Source organism: Lupinus angustifolius, chromosome LG13, assembly GCF_001865875.1.
Source record: "Lupinus angustifolius cultivar Tanjil chromosome LG13, LupAngTanjil_v1.0, whole genome shotgun sequence".
Lineage (NCBI taxonomy): Eukaryota > Viridiplantae > Streptophyta > Magnoliopsida > Fabales > Fabaceae > Lupinus > Lupinus angustifolius.
This window is the reverse complement of record NC_032021.1, coordinates 4011681-4026331: the sequence shown is the minus strand read 5'-3', so window position 1 is coordinate 4026331 and position 14651 is coordinate 4011681. Positions and strand designations below refer to the sequence as shown.

The 14651-nt window shown below is 30.9% G+C and overlaps 2 protein-coding genes across 4 annotated transcripts; one reads left to right on the top strand and one right to left on the bottom strand.

The window, feature by feature from the left end:
• LOC109325507 (UDP-glycosyltransferase 79B30-like) lies at window positions 489–3334 on the top strand. The gene is made up of 3 exons (XM_019557919.1): window positions 489–979; window positions 1467–1964; window positions 2676–3334. Exons 1-3 carry the CDS (start codon window positions 598–600, stop codon window positions 3164–3166), a joined length of 1371 nt encoding a protein of 456 aa, XP_019413464.1. The 5' UTR covers window positions 489–597; the 3' UTR covers window positions 3167–3334.
• Window positions 3577–8103, bottom strand: LOC109325502 (transcription factor VOZ1-like). Of its 3 annotated transcripts, none has more exons than XM_019557911.1 (5): window positions 7985–8103; window positions 7149–7396; window positions 6607–6756; window positions 4641–5250; window positions 3577–4458 (listed from the first exon to the last, which is right to left on the bottom strand). In XM_019557911.1, the coding sequence occupies exons 2-5, from the start codon at window positions 7368–7370 to the stop codon at window positions 4004–4006; spliced, it is 1437 nt and encodes a 478-aa protein (XP_019413456.1). In that variant the 5' UTR covers window positions 7371–7396; window positions 7985–8103; the 3' UTR covers window positions 3577–4003. The 3 variants fall into 3 exon arrangements, with proteins under 3 accessions (XP_019413456.1, XP_019413458.1, XP_019413457.1); XM_019557913.1 differs by having other exon boundaries at window positions 4641–5229; XM_019557912.1 differs by having other exon boundaries at window positions 7149–7399; window positions 7985–8101.

Genomic DNA, 14651 nt, shown 5'->3' with positions numbered 1-14651 from the left:
TATATATATATTACTTCAGCACAATAAAAAATATATGGATTAGGAGAAGTTGATTTAAATTATCCATTAGCCTTCGATATAAAATAATTTAGGGTAGAGAAAATTATATTACAAGTAAGTTTTTAATTTAATATGTAAAAGGAAATATAGTATTATTATGATCAAAAGTATTATAGATTGTGACTACAAGCTTCCCTAAAAGTCTATAAACAAATTCAGGAAATTGTCTATGCCATGTTGGTCCACGGCTACTAAACAATTCTTTGCGACTTAAAACTCGGAACAACAAATTATTATGGTGAAATAAAAAAACAATCTCATAAAGACACATATTTAACACATGATATTAAGAGATAAAATGATTTTTGTATTTTTATATTATTCAAAATAATTATTTAGTTTAATTATTTCTGATGTATTAAATGAAAGGAAATGAATGTTTTATTAGTTGTCCTTAGCAATTTTACATAGAACAACTATCTCCATTAGACTCGCCTCTTATTTCTCTAACTCATATACATACACACCATAATCTCTTACCATTCCCCATTTTCTTCTTCTTTGTTTCAATTACCATCTTCATTTTTTGTTACCATCATGGATTCACGTCCTTTACACATAGCTATGTACCCATGGCTAGCTCTTGGTCACCAAACAGCATTCCTTCACCTATGCAACAAGTTAGCCAAAAGAGGTCACAAAATCACATTCTTCACACCAAAAAGAACACAAGCCAAGTTAGAACCATTCAATCTTCACCCTCATCTCATTACTTTTGTCCCTATCACTGTTCCTCATGTTGATGGTCTTCCTCCTAATGCTGAAACAACCAATGATGTGTCTTACCCTTTACAAACACTAATCATGACTGCAATGGATCTAACTAGAGATCATATTGAAGCTCATCTTTCTAAACTCAAACCTGACTTTGTCTTTTATGATTTCACTCATTGGATGCCATCCTTGACTCGACGTTTAGGTATAAATAAAAAGTTATACTATCATTTACACATCATCTTGTATTTGTATAATGTATTTTCCAGCTCATAGTTACATGGTACGCAGTACTGCTTTTGATATGTGATATTCGATCTTATCTGATTCATAAGTTTTTACTTATTTCAATATTTCTTTTCACACGAATTCGATACAAGTTACATGGTATAGTGAAGATTTGTTGCATAAACAAACTGAGAGAATTATCTAATATGTTCCTAATTTCTTTTTTCACTTGTGTGTATCTTGCAACGTAACAATGCTAGATGAAGTGATGTATGAATTAGGGTATCAATTGTACCTTATATTCAATAAAAAATGTGCTTACAATTTTTTTTTTAAAAAAATGCTATAACATTCTCTTCATCTTCAATTACTTGAGGATAAAATCTGCTTACTCGAGCATGAAGCTAAAAAAAAAATTATTTCACATCTTAGTCATTATAAGTGTAACAATGATTCTCCTTTAGGTATCAAAGCTGTCCACTATTGCACTGCAAGTTCTGTGATGGTTGGTTACACTCTTAGTCCCGCAAGATACCATCAAGGAAACAACAAAACCGAAAGTGACCTTATGAAGCCTCCACCAGGGTACCCTGATGCATCTATCAAGCTTCATGCACACGAGGCAAAAGCCTTTTCTTCAAAAAGAAAAGATACATTTGGAAGCAATGTTCTTTTCTATGATCGCCAATATATTGCATTAAATGAAGCTGATATGTTGGCAGTTAGAACATGCAGAGAAATTGAAGGACCTTACCTTGATTACTTGGAGGACCAGTTTAAGAAATCAGTGGTTCCTACAGGACCAGTTATACTAGAGCCACCCAACAAAAGTTTGGAAGGAAAATGGGTTACATGGCTAGGAGGGTATAAACCAGACTCAGTGGTTTATTGTTGTTTTGGAAGTGAGTGCAAGTTACAGCCAAATCAGTTCCAAGAGTTGTTGCTTGGTCTTGAGCTCACAGGTATGCAATTGTGAACCTAATTGATCAACTCACTCAAAAAAATATTTCCATAATTATTTTTGTATAAAATTGTTATGTTACTCAAAATAATTTATAGAGCCATATAATTTTATAGAGCCATTCTTATGGATTTTGTTTTGAAAGTACAAGGATTTGGATCCAAACTTTAAAACTATAGACATAGAAACCAAAATCAAAATAATAAAACCAATTGAAACTAATTTAAGAGTAAATACACATTTCAGTCACTCGTGTTTTTCGATATTACAACTTTAGTTTCTCAAAAATTGAAAAAACTAAAATGGTCTCAAAATTTTTAAATGTGAGTCATTTTAGGGTCAAATTAGTCACTATCATATATTGTAAAACATGATAAAAATGATTAATTTAACCTTTATTTAAATTTTTTTGAGATCATTTAGAGTTTTTCAAATTTTGAAGAACCAAACTAGTAAAGTCAAAAACATAAGAGAGTGAATTGAATATTTATATCCAAATCCCAAATATTACATTTATTTTATTTTGTCTAACATTATTAGCATATTGATTTAAAAATGTCCAAATAGCAAATGATCTTTAATTCTAATCCTACAGTGTTAAAGGTCATTGCAACTTCCTTTGATTAAGTATGAAATTTGAGTAAATCAATTTAGTTAATACATATGTAGCAGCTCCCCAAGATTTTGACACAACATATGCCACTGCATGCAGGTATGCCATTTTTAGCAGCATTGAAACCCCCCTTTGGGTATGAGTCAGTTGAAGAAGCATTCTCAGAAGGGTTTCAAGAGAGGCTTAAAGGAAGAGGGATTGTGCATGGTGGATGGGTTATTCAACAACTGATATTGGAACACCCTTCTGTAGGGTGCTTCATAACACATTGTGGATCAGGTTCTTTGTCAGAAGCATTGGTGAATAAGTGTCAGTTAGTGTTGTTGCCAAATGTTGGTGACCAAATCTTTAATGCAAGGATGATGGGTAATAACTTGCAAGTTGGGGTGGAAGTGGTGAAAGGTGAAGATGGGTTCTATACCAAGGAGAGTGTATGCAAAGCTGTGAGTATTGTGATGGATGATGAGAATGAAATAAGCATAAAAGTGAGAGGTAACCATAGTAAAATCAGAAAGATGTTACTTAACAATGATTTAGAGTCATATTATGTTGATAATTTCTGCAGAAAGCTTCAAGAGATTGTTCAATGATCCTCCCTTTAGTGTATGTCATAGACATGCTCATTTACGTTAGATGCATGAATTGCATTGACTGAAATTATATGGTTAGTATTGTGTTCTTCAAGCTGGATAAGTTCAATTCAAACTAGTTCTCACGTGTTGTATTTTTGTATATTGGTATGTGGAAAGCTTCAAATATGTGCGAAATTGCCACCCATTTAAGTTTAATTAGGATATTTACACAAGCTACGACCTTGTGTAACGAAAGTGGATTGTTATCAGGACTGTCATTCTTAAAAGCTATATCAATTCCACATTCCAGTTTAAAGGACTTGGTTTTCTATGTAAAGGAACCAGCATTTTCCATTGTCTAAGTAAATAAGAGAAAATCAAATATAAGTTTAGATTGTTCCCAATTGTTCATCAACAAGTTCCATAAATGTTTCAAATAAGTTGAACATGTAAGGGTACATTTGCAAGAAAATATTATCTGTACAGAACCTCTATTATGCATTGCCCATGGAATTGCTGCACTGAGGCTAGCAATCAGATTAATCCCACCATTACAGAATTAATGCATGTACAATAAGTCAACAATAACCAAGCCTTAAATCCTGCTAGGTAGGGTCGGCAATTAATGCATGTACAATAAACTGAATGCTATGAATTTTAAAAATATGTCAGAAAATTGAGTGCTAGCCAACTAAGGAAAAACTCATACCAGTCATCAGAAAGCATGATCTTCTTTACGGAACACAACTCGACTACCTTGTACCACAAGCTGTATAATGTTTGTTTTATGTTGTAATCCATAATCAAATTTGTACATGTTAGTCGGTCGATTGGCAAAATCGCCCCATGGAATACTTAATTCTCAGGAGGTCCCACATTCTCAGACTTGGTTATTGTTTTCCCCTTGACATTTAGTCCATCATCTGATGATATAACAGCAGCAGTTAGCTTTCCCATCTTGTTTTGTAAATCAGTAAGAGATTCTTTAGTCACTTTTCCTTTGGGACTTTTCTTTTTATCGACAAGCTTTAGTTCTAGTCTGTATAATGCGCAACCATCATGGCTGTTGACCTCGTACTCATATAAATGCCACTCAAGATAACTAAGAGGTTGGGGATCCATGTAATAAGACCTCTTTAGTCCCCCATGTTCCTTCATCACCTGTTTCCTTGACTCATGCCAACCGCGTCCATTGTAATCTGGGAGTGATCTCTGTTTTCTGTTTCCACTTTCAAATGCCCTTCTAGGCTTGTCAAAGAAGAGCCACTCCCTTAAAGTTTCACCCTCAAGAAAACAAAGGTCAAATAATTCTGCAACAGAGGGAAAGGCCAATAATTCAATCATAAACAATATATAGGTTGGAAGTAATAAGCATTATCTTATACAAAAAAAAGTTGACTGACAAGCCTGTTGCTAGGAGTTGCAAGCTTTAGCGAATGTGATAATTAAAAAGTGAGATACATGAAAAGAAATAAACCTATTGCATACTCACCAGGAGCATTCCAAGGAGATTTAGTTGAAGCAGCACCTTCACATTTAGGTATGCCCACTTCCTTTCCATGTGTCTTTGCACGAACAGCAGCTAATAAAGGACCATCTTTTACATCAATGCCCCCAGGTCGCAAAATCGGAGTCGTGCCTGGAAGACCCTCATTGTTTGCCAAAATCTCATGACCACTGCTACAATAGTCCAGGCAACATATTAACCCTTGAGCGGGTCTGAAACAATCCCACAGTGCACACTTTGGGGACAAGAAGGCAGAAGGTGGAGGACAGATACTCGGAAGGATGTTAGGAATAACTTCCTCTCCACCCTTCGTGGCGTCATCTTCTCCAAAAAATTGGCTACAATCAAAGCCTTCATCAAAAATAAATTCAGTTGTTTCTAAGTACTTAATTTCTGGGTTGTGGTGCTGGTTAAAGTTAATCTGACCAATCAAATCAGAGTCATGACCTATTATGGTATGATCCAAATTTTGATTTAAAGTGAATGGATGATAATCCAGCTGAGTCATATACGAGTTACTAAAAGCAGTGTTGTAGACGGTAGAAGCAGAGCCTATAAAAGTATGATCCAGTGGTTGGTTATCATCAAAACACTTCTGCAAGATACCAAGAGTGAATTATCTATTAAAGAACATAATAGAAATAAAATATTAACCAGCCAAGTGCAGAATATGACAAAACAGATATAATTAAAAATTATGCTCATATATAATCTTTCTTTATACATTGTGCATTATTTTTTCAGGGAGGGGTTCATTGTAAAAATATTCCCACTTTTAGGGACAACTAACCGCTCAAGTGGCTAATAAAGCCAGTAAATGGTATCCATAGATAAAGCCACTATGTGGTACATTTTAATCACGCTTTCAACATCATTAACAAGTTGAGTAGTTATCCTTAAGTATTCCTAAGTGCAAATATATTTTTATGCAAGAGTTCCCCTTTTGTAATTATCCCTTAACTAAATGGAATGTATAACAACGTAACAAGTTGGAATCAATCTGTACTGAAAATTTTGGACAGGGCAACATGGTCTTCCCAAAACTTTCAACAACATACATCAATAAAATGCATGATTTGGGGCATGTGGTAATGGTTAGGTTGGGTTTGGGGGATGTCATAGTCAACAGGTTTGCCTGAATAAGGTAACAGACCATGCACCACATAGGCATCATAGTCTTCCACTAGACCTTATGTTACACTTATTTCATAACTTAAGCACTCCTCATGTACATTTAATTGTTTACTATATGGCAAAAAGGAGGACCCAGTACACGACGCTCCCACCTAACGGGGTCTAGACAGGGTAGATGTATACAACCTTACCATCGCCAACAAATATGTTGTTTCCAGGACTTGAACACAAGGCATCCAGGTCACAAGACAAACAACCTTACCGTTGCGTCGAGACTTACCCTCTAAGGAAAAGTTGAAATCAAATCAAATGAAAAAAATATAGATACATGAGATATGCACATAAAGGGTAAGTTGATGAACAAAAGTAGCAACTGTTTGTGAGCCAAACTTGTTCAGCTATGCTAAAAATAAAAAAATAAAAGCAGCCAAACTATACACCGTCAATGCTTTTGACAGATGATGAACCATGTCCTGGATTGTATTTTATACATAACTATATCTGCAACTGAAAGGGTTATACATAAGATTCTTTGTCTGAGTCTTATAGTATCCATACTTGGCAAAGACAAGCCACTTAACCATGCAAAATGCTCGATGTGGTTTGTGTCATTAAGCAAAATCTTAAACAAATACACAAAACAAATTGTGCATTATACTTTTCATCTTTTATTATGAGAAAAATATATTAAAAGCATACAACGAAGAAGAATGAAAACAATATAGTTAAAGTTCTGTTTCAAATTAAGCAACTAGGAAAGCAACATACTATAAATATAAAAAGGATGCCCACACTCCAAAACATGAAAGAAACATACCTCCTGTAAAAATGAATAATTGCTATCATCAATGTTATCTAGATTGAGATCAGTCTTCAATGGCCCAGGCTTCGTTAGTGGACTAGTTGCATCATCTTTCTCCTCGATTGCTTGCAATAGTTGAGCGGCAAATGAATCAAGGCTTCCATCCTGCAAATACCAGCATCTATAATGATGACAGGGAAAACTCTTTTCAGATTAAAAAGAATGAACACATGCACACTAATAATCAGCTAGAGTTAACCATCAATTAGGTCCTCTAAATATAAATGCATCACCAGTAAGCTCGTTTAAACAATTTCATTACCAAATAAGCCCCTGAAACTGAAGGATACAAAACCACACCATGTTGTGTCACATTAAGTCCCTAAATCTCACCAATTAAGTCCCTACAAGGACCCATGCAACGACGTTTTAAAATTTTCAAGAACTTATTTGGTGACAGTTCTTTCAAAGACTGCTGAGTAGTGACACATGTATCATTGGAGAACCTAAGTGATGGTTAACTCTAATCAGCTATGCCCAGAAATACAAAAACATACAGCAAAGGAGGTGGCCGGAGACTCCAGTTCGGCTTTCCACTCATTTAGCAGCTGAGCCATCTGCTCCTCAAAGATGACAATGTCATTAGCCCTGTTTTCCTTTCTTGCAGATTGAAGATTGGTTAAAATTGCTTGAATTTTTTCCACCAGCCGTTTTTCCTTCTCTTTCATGGATTGATGAGTAGGTGACCCACATTTGCTCTTGGATTTATCTTTCATCATCCCTTTCTTTAAATGCCACACAAAATCTGCTACAGTAATACATTGCTGATGACTATAGAATAATAGCATGTCAAAAAACTCCAACAATAAAAATTGACCACAGTATTAGGCATACATCAATGTTTTAAATTTGGGTAGTGACCACAATTGAGGACTGCCTTAAGGTTTTTGGAATCTCTAAAACCGTGTCAATTGCAAACACAAATTCCCTCAATAATTCATAATATAATGGTTTTTGGAGTCTCCAAACCAGAACCACGATTTAAAACCTTGACACAGGTAAGTAAGTGCATATATAACAGAAACTATGTAAATTGGGTTCAACTACGAAAAGTAACATTTTGATAGGTTCGGGACAGGGAATGAGACATCATTCGGGGGAGGTGATCTCTGTCCCAACTACAATAAAACTTTTCAGCAAAAATAGGCAACCACCTTCCAGCTCCAAAATCCAAAAAAAAATAATCAAGATACCCAAATTACAATTACCCTAATAACATTGATGGACATGAACTCATGCAGATAGCAACACCCCAGTTGACCAAGTTTGGGGCTTTCTGCACCCATATTGAATTTAGAACACAATGAAGCTGATGGGTAATTAAGTAACTTACCTATAGATGCGTAAGGAGGAAATGGTGAAGAGAACGAAGACGACGTCAGAAAACAGTGGAAGTTGTGATTTTGGTTGGATCAGATTAGAGAGAGGGAGAGAAAGTGTGTTGAAAATGAATATAGCCACGATGTTGTGCTAATTTGCTCAAGGTCGAAACTTGAATTAGACGCAACAAATATTTTTATTACCTATTTACTAAACCTATTTAGTAATACTATTATTGAGAGGTATATTTGTTCTGTATTTTATTCCGATAAAAATGTCATTTCAAATATAAATAAAAGAATATATTTACTTTATTTTGTATGCATTTTCCTCTAAGTACTCCTCTCGTGCCAATTTTGTCTTGTTTCAAATTAGTTTTGTCAACTCTTAATTACTAAATTGTAAGACATAAGGTGATAACACTCTTAAAAAACTGGCATTCTCTCATTATTATTTGAGAAATAATATTTCCTCCCAATGCAAGTTACGAAATTTCCTCAAAGAATCTTTTATAATACACATTGCACTTATTGTCTCTTTAATGCATTAAAGGAGTGCAACTTTTGGGTTTTTTTTCAAGTTTCCGATATTACCCTTTGTTTCTATTAATTGCTAAACGTTATAGTATAGATAAACTTCGCATTCAGTTTTCAAATTTTTTTCCACACTACATTTCAATTATAAGACTTTGTCCTCTCATTTATAGTTGCAGATGTACTTCTCATTTTTGTTTAATATTTTTATAGTTCATCACATTCTCTTAATTATTGTTACACATGTTCATTCTTTATTTATTTATTAGTAATTCTTTATAAGACACGGAGGTGATAAGTAGAAGAAAATGAGAGCAACATAAAGAAAATAGGTGTTCAATATAGTTTTGATACAATCATACAAAACTATATTAAAACTAAATGAACAGAAGCATGATTATGATCTAACTAAACAAAAGAAATAGTACACTCTGCACTACTATGAAAATTCACATAAATTTTTGGTTCACATGCAGTTTTGGTCGACAATCTCATTTTAGAAGGATTTGCCTTACATACATATTTACCTCCACTTGAACATGCAAGTGTGTAATATTTGACTTCACCCTTTGTTTTTGTGCAAATTTTACGAACCCTAAATCCAATTTTATAGGCATACTTGTTGTAAAAAGTGTGAAGTTTCTCTTCAGAAACTAATAGCATCCCCACCTGCGGAATTTGCTCACTGAATACAAGTTCAAACTTTTTATTTTCTTCTATGACTATATTATTTACCACCTCCATACCTTAACCATGACAATCATAATAAGATAGTTTAGTTAAAACTTCAATTTATAAAAAATTATTGTTAATAAATAAAGAATGAACATGTGAAACATCATGTGATAAACCATAAAAATATTAAGAAAAATGAGAAGTACATCTGCAACTATAAGTGAGAGTGACAAAATCTTAAAATTGAAATGGAGTGTGCAAAAAAAATTGAGAATTGAATGAGAAGTTTATCTATACAACATTTAACAATTATTAGAAAGAAAGGGTAATATTGGAAACTTGAAAAAAAAACAAAAGATAGCGCTCATTAAAGAGACAATAATTACAACTTGTATTATAAAATATACTTTCAGAAGAAATTTCATAACTTACATTTGGAGGAAATAACATTTCTCTTATTATTTTTCTTCCATTACTTGTCACCACTAGATGCAATCATTTTATAACTGGTTCATTATTAGTCTTGAAAATGATTGAGTTTCAATCTTAATTTGGAACTTTTGAGCGAGATTCCAAGTCTTTTATAACTTCCTAGAATATATAAGCCCAATGTTATATCTCCGGATTCCAAGTCTTTGCACTCGATCCAAAAACATCACTAGATAATTCATTTTCTTCATGCTAGAAAATAAGACAACATTGAAGAAAATTACATATGTGTACAAAAATTTGTATGCTGATTTTTATCTAAAAACTAGCAAGTTACCCGTGCGAATGCACGGGACGATATTTTTTACCACATGATTAAGAACATATATATTATATCTATATTATTTCTTTAAGATAAGGAACTATTTCAAATTTTGTTATTTTGAAATTGGTATATCTTTCAAAATTAATGTCCCTCATTATTCAACCTCACAAATATTAAATATACACAATATAATATTGTGGAAAAACTTGATTATATGATCAGGAAGACCAAAAATTATAAATGCATTTAAAAGTTGATGAGTTAATAAGTTGAATTTTGGTCCTCATTAGTATTATACATATCAATATAATCAAAATTATTGTATTCATTTTTATCACATAATATTGTGAAGTTTAGAAATATTTGCTTCAACTTAATAACTAATTGAATTGATGTAAATTTTTTTATTTGGAATTAAAGTAAAAAAAATATATTTATTTTTTAAATAATTTCAATAGTTAATGCAAGTATTATCTTTGGTTATAAAAACTCTTTACTTTTTTAGCGATTTTGTAGATTTGGATAAGTACTTTGAACTATGACATCTATTGGATTATCAAAATTAACAAATGTAGATGTCATTAGGTATGTAATGACGTAGTTATGAGAATTATAAAAAATTATAATTTAACTAATACATACTAATGTTATTATATTTTTGTGTTAGTGATTATGTATAATTACAATAATTTATTATAATATTTTAAAATTGTATCATTGTCTTGATTATATGTCTTCATCCATACAATTTTTATACTATAATATTTCAATGATCTGTAGAGAATGACAGATGACACATAAAATAATTAAATAATATTAATTGAAAACATTTTAAGATCTATTTAAATGTGTAACTACTACATATTCAAGTTACTATAATTAAAATATGTTTTCAAATTTTCCTAACAACTTTAATACATAATTTTAAAATAGAAACTAAATCATCATAATTAAAAGGAGAGCTCCACTTATTGCAAGAGTAAGTTTTTAAAACTTACCTTATCCTAGCCATCAATTATAGGAAAATCCAATTGTTTGAATTAGTGAGTAGATCTAAACTATTAGTTATCCCTATAATTGATGGTTAGGATAATGAGTAAATGTAAAAAACTCACTCATAGAGTAAGTAGATCTCCGCTCCATAATTAGTACCCTCAATTCCTTAATTATAGAAAATGAAACATTTTGGAATTACCAACTTTTCTTCTAATTAATATTAAAAATATTTATTTTTATGAAATAAATTAAATATCAAAATATATTTTTATTAATTATAATATCATAGTTCACTCTATTAATAATAAGATTGGATTTTTGATATTAAAGTTTCTAAAAATAATTAAATGAAAATATTTTAAAATCTATTTAAATAATTAATATTAAAAATTGTTATTTTTAAGAAATAAATTCAATGTCTATCATTTTTATGCCAAACATAATAACAAAGATTTCCTCATTAATTGTAATATGATAACACATTCTTTCAATTAATAATAATTAGTATGTCAGTTTTTGTTGTAAGTGATAGTCAAATCTTAAATCTCCTTCATTCCTCTCCTAAAAATCAAACCACATTGTAACTCATTTTTTATTGTTTTAAGTTTGCTATGGGTGAGTCTCGAACCCACAACTTCATTCACCTCATTTCGTAAATTCTTTCAACTTAACTATCATATCATCTTACGACGCTCAAACATCGTTATTATTGCTCCAAATTTCTTTTTTCGTTATTAATGCTCTAAATTCCTAAATTCCAGGAAAGTAAGAGAATTATCTACATTTCTTCTAATTAGTACTAAAATTGTTATTTTTATGAAATAAATTCATTGTCCATCATTTTTATGTGAAGAAAAATTTCAACATATTTCTATATTAATTATAATATCATAGTTTATTCTTTCTATTAGTACTAAGATTGATTTTCGACTATTTATGTTTTAAAAATAATTAAATGATATTAATTGATAACGTTTTAAGATCTATTTAAATGTGTAATAGAAGAGATGATATAAAATGCAATAAACTGTATTAAATGCAATTATTGTCAAGAAATGACAAATATAATGTGGGAAGGTACATATATTACCATGGAACCATTTTGGAGAGAGGAAAATGAAGGAGAAGATGACATGTGGCAATTGATGAGGTGGTGTGAGGAGGAGATCCCATGTGGCAATTGTTGATGTGGTGAGAGTTTATTTCGCAAATTTATGTTCTATTGCTGTAACTTATACAAAAGAATCAAACTACTCTATTTCTTCATGAGTTTTGAATCATATGTTATATTATTTATGATGTTAAAACAAAATAAAATATAAATGAAATTAATTATTATTGCACAAATTTATTAGTTATAATTCTACAAATTTATCTACATAATTAGCATTGCCTAAAATTTAGAAATCATAAATAATTTAAACAAAATATAAATCTAATCAATTGATTATCACAATAAAAAATTATTAGTTATAATTTTGCAAATTTATGTCAATAATGAGGGTTGCTTAAAATTTGGAAATCATAAATAAATTAAATATATATATATATATATAAATCAAATAAAAATGAAGACATTATTCTTGTTCATATATAGGAATACTAAAAATCGAGAAATAAAGAACAAATACATTATATTGTGTCGTTGACCCAAACAATACAAATTTCTAAGCAGCCAATTAAATAAGGTAATGAAGTTTAAGTAAAACTTCGAAGAGGATGATTAACACTATGTGTTTCTGGAACATGCAAAACAAAAAATTAAAATAATTATTCTATGAATAAATAAGTATATAAGTAAGATAAGAGATGCGAGTAAAGAAAATTGCAGAGTTGTTTTAGGGGAGAACAAACTACAAATAAAGAGAGAAAATGATAACAATGAGATAAGATGAAGAGATAAATATATTATTAACAAAAAACAAATAGACAAATAAGTGTAATATTGTAAGTGAATGTATAATATAATAGAAATTGGGTACATACCATATGTTTTGATATTCCTTTAGGAAGATACATTTGTTCATCAGATGCTAAAGGAGAAAATTGTTGGAAGTATATATCTACAAAATAATGAAATTAATGAGAACACGTCTATAAAATAAGGAAATCAAAAAATTATACAAAAATCAATGATAGAATAAAAACAAATCTACAAAATAAACCAAAAATCAATGAAAATGTACTAAAAATCAGATATACAAAATAAATAAATAAGTGCACTCTAAAGAGGATCTTCTAAAGAGAGAAAAAATGATGACAATGAAAAGACATAATGAAATGAAATGAAATTGGAGAGAGAAAAAAGATCGTTGAGAGAAAAAGAATGTTGGAAGAGAAAGAGAGAGTCATAGACCTCAATAATAATTCAAATGTATTACATCTTAAAATACAATAAAAAAGCCTTTAGAAGAGATGACATAAAATGAATAAACTGTATTAAATGCAATAATTGTCAAGAAATGACAAATACAATGTGAGAATGTACATATGATTACCATTGAACCATTTTGGAGAGAGGAAAATTAAGGATGAAATAACATGTAACAATTGATGAAGTGGCATGAGGAGGAAATACCATGTGACAATTGATGATGTGATGAGAGTTTATTTTGTTATATATGTAATAGATATATGTATTTAAAAACAATTATGGAATAAATATTAAATAATATGCAACACGGTCCACTGAAAGGTGATGATTGAAATGGTGAGTAGGCTAGGCTTGAAAAACGTGGTGCTGAGTCGCCGACAAAGAACGAAGTTTCTTAAACCGCACATCCTGGGCCTGCTGTTTAAGTTATGGGTCCCACCTTACGTCATGCCACGCGGCCATATAATGCGTACGCCTAACCTCTCTTTCCAACGTAAGAGATAATGACATCAAATGTGAAATGCCTTATTATTTTTTGTAGAGAATAAAATATGTCCTGATATAAGGAGATAAATTATTTCTTTCAACTACTAAAATTATAATATGTATCTTATTTAATCATTTTCTACAAAAATATTTATAAAATGAATAAAATAGTATGTGTCATACTTTTACTGACTGAAAAATATAATTTATCCTCTAATACGAGAAGATATTTTATTCTCTATATTTTATTTTTTTAAAAAATATAAAGTTTATATATATTTAATTCATAGAGAAAAAAAAAATGAAATATATAGAGGTATAAACTTTGGGACATGCAATGCTGAACAATATTGAGTTTTAAGACAGAATATGTCATCCATAAATCACGTTCTAATATAAGATTGACACAACCATAAATTTCCTTATCTATTAATGTTGAAAAAATCCACATTCAATGTAGCACTATGAGTGATAAGCATAGTGCGAGGTCGAAAATGTGATGGGATAGCCGTCCAAAATGGAAAACGTAGAAAAACAAAGGAGCCAGGTGGGAAGTGACGCAACCTAACACTTAAGATGACCTAATAACACCGCGTGACCTTAGAAAACTTAGATTAATGCTTTTATTTTCCGTTGACATTATTATCATGGCATAGTGTAATACATTCAGATGAATAATGTAAAAATTCATATACAATTAGTAAATTATCAATTATTTATTTGTATTATTTTTATTATACAGTCAATAACTATACAAAGTATGTAATTTTTTCTCTTTTGTTATTTATTAATGACACTTTCAAATCATATTCCACCCACTCCCCTCACCCTCTATTTATATTCCTCCCCATATCCACATAAT